The sequence below is a fragment of the Ochotona curzoniae genome, unplaced genomic scaffold (genome assembly GCF_017591425.1).
Source record: "Ochotona curzoniae isolate NIBS_2020 unplaced genomic scaffold, NIBS_Ocur_1.0 scaffold_4763, whole genome shotgun sequence".
Taxonomy (NCBI): Eukaryota; Metazoa; Chordata; class Mammalia; order Lagomorpha; family Ochotonidae; genus Ochotona; species Ochotona curzoniae.
In genome coordinates this window covers 4,115,067-4,126,675 of record NW_024467123.1, presented here as the reverse complement: position 1 = coordinate 4,126,675, position 11,609 = coordinate 4,115,067, and the positions used below count along the sequence as shown (strand labels likewise).

Genomic DNA, 11,609 nt, shown 5'->3' with positions numbered 1-11,609 from the left:
CACCCTGGGACTACCGTCCACTACGAACCTATGTGGCCAGTGATGATTGGGAAACATTGAACGTGACCCTCCCTCGCAGGGTCCTCTAACGTCCTCCCTGCGTTCCATTGCGGGGCCGCTCTGCTCCTCCCCAGTTCATCTCCTTCTGGGAGTCTCTGCTGTTGAGGTCAACACAGATGACAAGTGGCCCCTGACCCAAACTCACAGCGCCCAGGGCTCTCTGCTGTAACACACACAGCATCCACAGGCTGCTCCATCTGCAGGTGCAGGCATGGAGCGGGGCCAGGCAATGGAGGCAAAGCAGCAGCCACACCCTGGACAAGCAGGCACTACCTGAGTGCCAGGTGCACAGCACAAAGGGGCGTTGTCTATCTCAGGGCAAGGCCATAGCTGCCTCTGGGCATGTGGATGATGAAGTAGCTGGGAGGGGTGAAGCAGCTGGGGAGGGGTGAAATAGCTGGAGTAGCCGGGATCAGTGAAGCTCTCTTTTTTTCTTTGTACTCTTGGACATTCCTTCTGGTCTCTTCTGCTTCCCTCAATGTCTCCAGGCCCCTCTTGGACCAGTCTTCTCTCCTGGGCATCGGTGGGACTTCCACACCTGAGCCCTGAGCTCAGAGCAGCCCTAAGGCCATCTGGTGGCTCCTGCAGGAATGGGTTGGCCGAGCCCACAGACTGTGTACACTCAGCGAAGAGTCTTGTGCCTTTCCCAGCAAAATGTGGGTCCTAGGGGAGCATGTGGGACAGTTAAGATGGCGGGAACTCAGGAACCAGTCTGGTGAGCTCCTGTGGGTTCTGAGTTCCCCATAACACCTGTGACTCGTGCCACACCCTGCTGCACACAGGACTGAAGGTAGACTGCCTTCCGAGGTGGAGGTGCTTTGCAGAGAAGCAGAGGTTGCTGTTTGGAGTGCACTCTGCAGGGGTCTGATGGCACCTGGCACCTGTGCTGCTGGGGGAGGCTGTTCTCAGGAAACCAGCTTCCCCTGGGCTCTGCAGAACCACAGGTGTGTGTGACTGGGAGGCCGGGCGGTGTGGTAGGCAGGAGAATGCACATGGGGCCTGGGGCCTGTGGAGGGCACGTAGCTTGCTGTGCCCTCGTCTCTGCACTAAGTGTGGTGCAGAAATGGGGCTGGTAGTGTTCAAGGTATGGCTACTTCTAGCTGAAATGCCAGGGACAGAGCGGTCTGATCTGAGTACGCTGGGGAAGGCCTGTGGGCTGTTGCTAGGGCCAGTATCCAGTGAGCCCTGTGTTTGCAGAACCCACAGCCTGGCTCAGCCAGGGTGGAGTTAGAAGACCAGGAACCTACCAAGAGAGGGGTTGGGTTGACATGCACTGAGGGTGGTGGGAGGCCTGGGGAGAGGTGGGCTCAGGACATTATCCTCAGACTGGGCAAGATGGGTCCGTTTTTGCCATGCTGGCTCCATGCCTCGGGGAGCCCTGACCTGGATCTTCTGCCCTTAGTTTCCCAAATTTGTTCCTTTGTGATTCCCTTGGAGTGACACCCAGAACACAAGAAACTAAGCAATGCCCCGGGGTCTACCCTGCTGCCAGAACACAAGTTAGTGCCCATAAGGAATGCCAGCGCCGTGTGGAGTAGCAGCTACTGTGACCTGGACCACTTTGCTGCTTTTCAAATCGTGCCCTTTTCCCATCAGCTGTGCGTGCTGTGTGACTGTGGAAGCTGGTGATGCCAAGATGCTGTTCCCAATAGGCCGAGAGCACACAGAGAGGGAGGTGCCTGCTTGCCTGGCTCAGGTGAGAACTTTCTCTAAGTGACACTTCTCCTTCCGTGTGTGGTTCAGAACCTTCCTGGAGAGATGGAATGCAGGACAGCATTGGGTACAGTGTCTCCATCTGACACCTCTTAGGGCATCTGCATGCCTTGACTGTGTCTGGGTTTAAGGTCTACCTCTGCTTCTGATCCAGCTTCCTGCTGACATGCAGCTTGGGAAGCGGCAGTGACAGCCCACGACCTTGGGTTCCTGCCACCGATGTGAGACTCCTTGGTTGAGTTCTGTGCTCCTGGCCTCTGCGTGCCAGTCAGTCCTGGCTGCCATGGATATCCAGGAAGTGAACCAACAGATTTTTGTCACTCTCTACTCGTGACTCTACCTTTTAAATGAATAAGAGTTTTTAAAAAGGATATGATGTGGGGCCAGTATGGCGCAGCACTTTAAGCCACCACTTATGATGCCGGCACCCCGATTCAAGTCCCAGCTGCTCCATTTCTGGTCCAGCTCTCTATTAACGTGCCTAGAAAACTCCCTACTAGTGTGCAAGGGAAAACAGCCTAACTGCTTGGGCCCCTGCCACCCAAGTGGGAAACCCAGATGAAGTTTTTGGCTCCTGGCTTCATCCTGGCCCAGCCCTGGCTGTGGCCACTTAGAGTATACCAGTGGATGGAAGATCTTTGTGTCTCCCTCTAACTCTGCCTTGCAAACAAATCAATAAATCTTTAAAAAAGAAAAAAGGAAGGAAAGAAAGAAAGAAAGAAAAAGAGTAGAAATAAACATGTTTATCCCACCCTAAATTGAAATTCACAGTTTTTTCCCATAAATGTTTGAAGACTTCCTCATGTTCAAAGATTTCACTTTTTAGAAAAAGATGTTTACTTTTATTTGAAAGACAGATTTTACACACAGAGAGAAAAGATAAAGACATAAGATCTTCCATCACTGGTTAGCCGCATTGGACAGAGCTGAGCTGATCCAAAGCTGAGAGCCAGGGTCGTCTTCCGGGTCTCTGCCATGGGTTCAGGGACCCAAGCTTTTGGGTCATCCTTCCTTGCCTTCCCAGTCCATAAGCAGGGAGCTGAACTGGAAGTGCAGCTGCTAGGACATAAGCCCCTGGGCAGAGGATTAGCCTCATACATCATTGTGCTGTCCCCAACAAGGATGCCCCCCACTTTTTTTGCACAAAATAAATGTACCTTTTAGTACCATTTTCCATGACCGTGTTGTAGTCCCCTCCTAGGTGCAGCCTGTGCTCTGCATGGATTTCCGTGCCAAGGTTGATCTTTGAATGCAGTGACTTGGGCAGGATGCTCTGGGAGGAACTGTCACCCAGTAAAGCACCTCCACCAGCAAGCTGACTCCTGCTCCTGCCTCTGATCTCCAAGACCAGTGTACTTGGCCTCCAAGTGCCCAACATATACTCTTCCTCTTCCTCTTCCGTATACGTACAATGCCCTTGTTGACACGCATGGCACCCCAGGCCTGTGAGGTCCCCTTGCAGTGTCCTGTCTCTTGCACATAAATGCCTTTATCCTTTGGAGAATCCCTCTCTGATTATGCCTGAGGTTGGTGTAATTTTAGTCCTGCCTGTTTGGACATTCATATGCGCTCATTTTAATGTCATTGTCAGATCAAGTTCTCCTGGACCTCAAATCTCCGTGCTAGACATCTCTAGCTAGACACCACGGGGTTTTGTTTGCCTCCCTCCTCCCCGCCCCTGCCTTGTAACTTTTCTTCAATGGGAATCCTAGGTTTGCCCTGGGAATCCTGGATGTAGGCATCGAATGTGAGGACTTCCTGTTGACTCTGCTGGAACCCCTCAGATGCTTGTCAACCACAGAGGAGTCATGGTATCAGCTGCCCCAGTCACTGTGGGCTGGGAGCAGGGTGGGAGAAGGAAATATATTAATCCTTTAGGCACCAGGTCTGTTCTCATGAGCCTGTGATTCTACACCCATCCCATTCCTTGCCTTAAGTGTCTTCTTTAAACACAAAGAAGCTGAACATGGCATAAAGAAGCTGTGCTGAGTGTTGAGGTTCTGGTTACAGGTGTGGGTGCCAACCTGCTCAGGGACATCCAGGGACCCAGCTCAGGTGCCTCTGGCTCCTTTCACATGGTCTGATGTTTGACCCTGAGCACGTGGCACAAAGAAAAGGAGCCAGGCCCCATGTGTGAGCGAGTTGGGATCGAGTGCCAGTCTCTGGGGTCATGGGTTACCTTTAGGCTCAGCATTGTCTTAGCAGGCAGGCAGGTAGACACTCTTCCTACCCAGCCCCCACAGCAGGTCCTGCTCTGGGGGAGGGTTCCCAGCATGCTCTGCAGGCAGCTTCTCCACAATGACTTCTGGTTCATGCCCTTAAAAGCAGGGGAACTCTGGGCTGGCACTTGTGGATTCTCAGAGCTGGGGCTTCCTAATTCGACCGAGGAGGAAGCGAGCAGGTTTCTCTCATGGAATGCAGGTGAGGGAGATGACTTCTGCTGCCTCAGAGGCACATGGGCCAGGGGCACTAAATCAGGAAGAGCGACAGCTGCCTGAGGCTCACTTGTGATCCTGCCCCCAGCCCCCTCTGGCCCCAGTTGCACCCTGGAGGTCCTGGCTGCAATCTCCCCTGATTCCAGGTAGTGGGAGGGGATACTCAGGCCCTCAGGACAGTCTAGGGAACAGCACAGAGCCTTGGGCTGGGCTCAGAAGACGTTGGGCCCAGCCCAGTACCTCCACTGCACCTGCTGTCCTCTGGCCTGGTGGCTCACCTTGTTACCACTGTGGCGTCCCTGCGTTGGTGAGGTTTTAGGAACATCTTCCTACTGAAGGATCACTCTTCAAGCTGTCCATTCTTCTTCTGGCTGACCGAGGCTGTGCCCTGTGGCTTGTCCTAGATTTGTGAGTTCTGACCTGGCCCCTGCCTCTCAGCTGGTCCACTCCATGTTTCCTCTCAAGTCCTGTTGTTGTGCCTAAGAGACTTTCTTCGGGAACCCAGGGGACAGCATGGTCATCGCTATCCAACCAATGCTATGGACTGGACACTGGTGTATGTGAATAGGGGGGAATGTGTCTACCTGTAGATCCCTTGCAGAAATGTATCTAATATGCATTAAAGATGCAATCTTCAAAGAGATGGGAAGGTGGAAAGCCCTATTATTGGCTCTCAAGGTGGACTGGGGATGGCTGAGCAACTCGGGTCACAGTCATGGAGACAATCCTGTTCATATGCCCACGCCTGGCTCACACACTGCTCTGGGTCTCACACATACTGAAGCCACACAAACATGTACAAGTCATGCATGTGGGGGCCATGGCTTCTTGGGCGATACTCAGGATGTCCTGGATCCCTCCTGTGCTTGGGAATGTCATGGGGTGTCAGGAAAGAGAAGTATGCCTTCTCCAAAGGCCCTTGCCACCTCCTCTGACCCACCTGGGATTTGGGTATCAAAAAAGATAGGATCTAGGGACACAGGAGGCCCAAAAAAAAAACATACGGAGCTTAGTTTTGTCTTTGCAAAAAAAAAAAAAAAAAATGGAGGCAATACAGGTTTCAAAGATGCTTTGGGCATTGTTTCTTCAAAAACTTGGAGCATGTTCCTCCAGTGTCCCAGGCCTTGGTAACAGGATTGTTGGAAAGTGGCACCAACCCACATAATACCCAGGGATCCTGTCCAGGCAGGTTTAACATAAATTTATCTTGCATAGTGGGAGCATGTCTCCATTTTTGCAGGTTAGCAACAAATGCCATCTGTTGTTGACTACAAACCAAGACTCAATGTGTATGCAAATAAAAATCTCTTAATCTTAGGTTTTGGGGTCATTTAGAGCATGGGCGCCGGGGCTGGGATCGGGATAGACAAAGGGATTTCCGCTTAATAGGAGAAAGCAGTGGCAGAGTCCTGGAGAGCGAGCTGGAGTACCTGGTTGGGAGCCTGCAGCACTGCAGTAGGCTCTGGCTGGGGCCGAGGCAGATTCTTGGGCTGCAGGGTGCCTGGGGGATGCGGATGCAGTCCTGGCTGGCCTGGAGGCAGATCCTGGGGTTGCATGGTTGTGGTGCCACGTGGAAGCACTCCCTACTGGGTCGAAGGCAGACCCTAGAGCCGCAGGGCACGGGTCCACAGCGAGGGTTCACCAGAGCCAATTTGGGACATCTTCTCTGTATGGAAGGGAGAAAGGAGGTCACCGGGCATCCAGGGAACTGATGGGACCAGAAGGCTGCTGCTGTATGGCTCAAAGGGGTCGCGGTCTCAGGACGCGCAAGGTGCACTTTGGGGAGGATCTCGCAATGTCCAATCAAATCACTTGCATTAAGCCCTAACTAAAAACAAATAATAATGAAATCAACAGAGTTGGAAGGTGGTGAGTGTGGGTTGTCGCATGCATAAGTCTGATAGTCATCACAAAAGACTCTACCAGCACTGTAGCCTTGCACCAGGGCCACTGGAAAGCCATCCAGCAAATGGCTGCAGCTCTGCAGATGCAGGAGAGGCGGTCCTTTTTAAACCTCTCCCCTTCAACATCCTTCTGTAAGGACATCTGCCCACGTAGGGTCTGTTTAGTTTTGGGCTCACACCATCCTTGCCTCTGATCCTCGAATAACCTCATCATTGGTCTCTGGTGGCCAGGGATTATTGCCTCAGCTTGAGCAGTCTTGCTCGTGTTGGCCTTCAGCCTTTCCCTTTACACATAACCTTAACTTTCTAGGGTGAGGACATTTAGTCCCATGGCAGTGCCCTACTGCTCCACCACAGACCTGTCATCTTTCTTGCTGTTGCTAAGGTTAACCTACCTGCCACCTAGAAACAGGATGCCAGCCAATCACCTTTGGAGGAAACCTTGAAGCGCTTTGTGTTGTTTCCTTGACTCAATGCTGTCTGTCCTGGCAGGGCCTCTCTCTTCCCCTCAAAGAGGATCCCTGCTGACTCCCTTTGGGGTCTGCACAGGTCTATAAGAGTAATCATTTGTATCCTTCCTGATAGCAGGGTAAACACCCTTCTGCTTGGAGTGCTCTGTTTGCCCACAGCGTGCGTTCGTGTCTGCGAGGATGTCACTCATGTCCTTTGTGGTGTTGTCCTGCCTGCTTTTGCACGCCCTGTTGAGCATCTTGTTTTCCCTGACATGCCTGATTTGAAGGCTGATGTGAGCTCGCTTGTGTCACTGTGACTGTGTCTGTGAATGCCTCAGCATTTTCATTCCCTCTTTGTTTTTCTAAATGTTCCCCCCAAGAGCCAATTTCAGCACTCAAAACGCTGGGGCATGGCTGGCCACTTTGCGAGGGTGGCCACCACCATCTCCCAAGGCCTCTCAATGTTGGTATGGGTTATGAGCAAGCAAGATCACCCTCTAGGACACACACTGGGCAACTTGTAAGCAGCTGGGAGACCGTGGTCACAGGCCAGACCTCCCGGGGCTAGTCTAGTCACCAGGTATCAAGAAAATCTATGCCAGGAGCAGTTGTCAGAGCCACACACCTGCCTCGGGCCCTCACAAAACATTCACATGACTTGTGGGATTTTTTTTCCCCCCTATGATGCATAGGGAATGCAATGAAGACCCCCCCCCCCCACATTGCATAACACACACACAAAAACCCACTTACATGGGGATATTTCAAAAGCATCATGGAAAAAATGGGATTAGATTTGGCACAAAAAAAATTTGAAATTGATTTACTGTTTTTTTTCCCCCCATGGCGTATACTTTCTATGAGCTTTTCCAAGATCCTCCTGCACTTGGGTTTCAAAACTGCCTTGCACTAGAACAAAGCATCGTCTACTTCCATTTTCTATAAACTTACTCTCTTATTATGATCAGATGCTGCTGCAACTGTCAAATGCCAAAGAACACCACAGGTGAACTGTGGACGCTCTAGAACATTGTTGTCATCATGACCTTATTATACCCTGGGAAAGGAAAGAAAATGCTTCTGGATTCAAGGCTATATTATAGCTTCTCCATGGCAACCAGTAACCTAAAGAATCATCCCTTTAGAAAAATATACATTTAGGCTAAGTGACTAGGAACTCAAGTAAAAAAAAAAAAAAAACTGAAATAATAATCTGAAAAGAAACTGAAGAACCTAAGTGTTTCCTGCTTTTGTGATTCTGCCTACTTGCTTGGCCAGGAGCTGTGTGAACTCCAGGCCTGACAGTCTATGTGACACCCGGCAGGACACCTGGCAGGTCACGTAGGCAGAACACTCCTCAGGATGGAGGCCCCTGGTGTTACATTAGACCCACTGCCCTATAGCCCATCAGTTTGTACTTTTTGAAAGTTGCTTGTTTCAAACCCACAAATAGAAGCCTGCGAACTTGCTCTTTTTAAAAGTTAACAGTTAAAACTGACCAATCACGACTGTATAATTATATGGAATTGGCCTGAAATGTGTAAGAACTCTGTGCTGTTGGACCTCAGCCCCTCCTTTTTTCGGACCTTCTGCCCTTTCTGTTGCAGCTTTTCCTCCTTCAGGCGCCACGGTGGCGGTCACTACTGCTCCCCCGTCCTGCTGGGCTGGAAGGCTAGGTTAGTTTGAATAAACTGCCTTCACGTATTTGCATTGACTTTAGGCTCCTGATGATTTTCTGGGGATCACAATATCTGGGCACAACAAAACAACTATGTAAATATTTCTAATCAATATTTCAAATCAAACGAGTGTGTGTTATATATATTAAAAAAAGATGGATTCCCAATGAAAACGTTAAATATATCTTGACAATAGGATGCTGGGCTCTGACACTGTCTGTACCAGCAATGTCAGGATACACTTAAATAGCAGAATGATGGACTTTTGACTGCTTATGGAGGTCTATACTATTATAATATGGGGGAAATCAGAGGGTGGGGGGAGGGAATTTTGGGAATGGGTAAGGAAATCCCAGAGCCTGTGGAAATGTATCATAATTTTTTTTTAAAGAAACTGAATACAACAAAATGAAATTTCATGAAATATTTTAACTTTAAATAATAACATTTTAAATACAAGCTAATGCAAATCAAGCTTGTACAGTGCCTAACTGAAAAACCTCAGTAAATAAATAAAAATCTCATGCCTAAAAAAAAAAAGCCCATACTGTGATTACTAAAATCTTGAGCTCAGAGCAATAACAAAATACCCTTCTGTCTGACCCAGAAATTCCTTCATCTGCCTCTTCGCTATGGAACAGGCAGACTACTGCAAATGCCCTTTTCAAACTGATTCCCCTCCAGGACTTTTTCCTGCCCACACGCCTTAGGCAGAGCAGCCAGCAAGTAAACAACAAAAAATTCCAAGCCATCTGAAGATTGTTTTTTCTTTACATAACTCAACCAGTTAGCTAAAACACAAACATCGGTAAACACAGCTTAAGTAAATCTTTGGTACCTAAGTTGCCCTTCAAGTTGGATACATTAAAAAAATGAAGCCATTCACAATTGAAAGCAGACTTTTTTGTTGTTGTTTTTTGCCTAGGTTGGCGACAAGGCCAAGTTATACTTAGGACAGAGCAACGCGGTGACCACTGCCGTTGATCAAGCACAGCAATTTAATTGGCAGGGTTACATTTTGACAGGGTGATTATACTTGCCTAATAATCTGTTTTCATAATTCATCTAGGTATACTTGCAGGGAAGACATTGGGTGTTAAGTGGGATAATGCTTACAAAGGAACTATTCATGCAACTTCAAGTGCAAGCTGTATTAAGATAAGGCAGAGATACCAATGCCTTGAGCCGTTATTAAGGAAGTTGCAATGCTGACACACTGATTGCTAGGCATGTTTCAGTATTCTTGGAGAAGCCGTTTCAAATTATTTAAGTCTGTTTATAAATAGGTACTTTATTACATTGAAAAATTTCTCTGTTCACTTATTCAAAACCAGAATCAATCTACTGTGTTAAAACTTGGAAGATTTGCTTAGAATAATGATTTGTTCTTAATTTTTAAAATGGCAATTTAAAAAAAAAATTGTTTGTTTCAGGTCTGGTGCAATGGCTTAGCGGCAAAAGTTCTCGCCTTGAATGCTCCTGGATCCCATATGGGTGCCAATTCTAGTCCCGGCAGCCCCACATCCCATCCAGCTTCCTGCTTGTGGCCTGGGAAAGCAGTGGAAGACGACCCAAAGCCTTGGGACCCTGCACCTGTGTGGGAGACCTGGAGAAATTCCTGGCTCCTGGCTCTGGATCGGCATAGCACTGGTCGTTACGGTCACTTGGGGAGTGAATCATTGGACGAAAGATCTTCCTCTCTGTCTCTCCTCCTCTCTGTATATCTGACTTTGCAATAAAAAGAAATCTTTTCTTAAAAAAGATTTATTACAAAAAAGAATTATTTATTTCAAAGGCAGAGTTATTGGGGGAAAAGAAGGAAGGAGAGGGGCCCGGCGCGGTGGCGCAGTGGTTAAGGTCCTCGCCTTGCACGCCCGGGATCCCACATGGGCGCCGGTTCTAATCCCGGCAGCCCCGCTTCCCTTCCAGCTCCCCGCTTGTGGCTCCGGAGAGCAGTTGAGGACGGCCCAAAGCTTTGGGACCCTGCACCCGCGTGGGAGACCCGGAAGAGGCTCCTGGCTTCGGACTGGCATAGCATCGGCCGTTGCGCTCACTTAGGGAATGAATCATCGGATGGAAGATCTTCCTCTCTGTCTCTCCTCACTGTATATCTGCCTTTCCAATAATAAAAAAAAAAAAAAAAAAAAAAAAAATCTAAAAAAAAAAAAAAAAAAGGAAGGAAGGAGAGACTTCTATCAGCTGGCTCACACACCCCAAGGCTGCAGTGGCTTGGGCCAAGGCTGGGCTTGTCTGAAACCAGGAGCTTCATCTGGGTCTGCCAAGCGGCTGCAGGGGCCTAAGCATTTGAGCCATCTTCCGATGCTTTCCCAGATTTTCACTAGCAGGGAGCAGGATGGGAAGTGGAGCAGCTGGAATAAGAACTGGCACCCTTGTGGCACAGCAATCTTTCAAGCAGTAGGGAGGTAAATCTGCTGTATTACAATGCCAATCCCTGCCAGACATTTTTCACTTTAATTGTGAAGTCTGTGTCTTTAAATTTGTAACCACCTTCTGAATTGCAGCTTTTCCTGTTTCCATTTCTGTTTTACTGGTGGGTTCCCCTCCCTTCCCCGCCCCTGCCTGCCCATCTGAGTCAGCTCTGTAAGCTGTCCTTCCTGGGACCACGCCCAGCTAGAGTGCCCTGGAGGAGCAGGGTCCTCCTCGGGGTAACCCAGCCTTGTGGATTGGGCTTTCCCTGATGAATTGTTGCACTGAATCAGTGTCCCTAGGTGTCTGCTTTCTCCGAGAGCCAGCCGTTCTTCTGCTCAAGGTAGCAATTTGCTGGTTTACTTCTGTAACTGAGTGTTCATACACAGCGTCAGACACCCTCCTCCGATAGCTAATTAAATCCAAGTAACTTTTCATTGGAGTTGACATCCAGATACCTAAATGGGTTTCCCATATGAGAAGCAATCACATTGCAAGGTCTTTTGTTTGTCTGTCTGTTTTCTTTTTTTCTTCTCTCCCCCCCTCCCGCCCCAAATCTTTAGGTAAGTGACCTATGAAAGCAAAAATCTATGTATGCTTCATGTTCCAGATTATTTAGTGAAATGCAACCTTGCAAGAGCCAAGACTATTTAAGTTTGAAGTATTTTAGTTGTCACTCTGGTTAAGTGAGTGACTGTTACATTCACTATTTTCACAGTGACTTGTGATTCTGTTTATTTTTACCCCAAAATTATTTGAAAGGCAGAGCAATAGGAGAGAGAGAGAGAGAGACAGAGACAGAGAGAGAGAGATCATCCATCTACTGGCTACCACACTTGGAGCCGGCTAGGCCAAAGCCAGGGGCCGTAGCTCCATCTGATAGGTGCAGGGCCCAAGCACCCGAGCCAACCTTTGCCTCTTTCTCAGGTGCGTTATCAG

At 49.0% G+C, this 11,609-nt stretch overlaps 1 protein-coding gene across 1 annotated transcript in view; it reads right to left on the bottom strand.

Moving 5' to 3' along the window:
- Nucleotides 1-5,508: 5,508 nt before the first annotated feature.
- ANTXRL (ANTXR like) overlaps nt 5,509-11,609 on the bottom strand; it is a 42,199-nt gene continuing 36,098 nt past the window's right edge. The window contains exon 17 of the mRNA XM_040970390.1: nt 5,509-5,874. Coding sequence (XP_040826324.1) covers nt 5,536-5,874 — 339 coding nt within the window. The 3' untranslated portion in view covers nt 5,509-5,535. The remainder of the gene's footprint in view (nt 5,875-11,609) is intronic.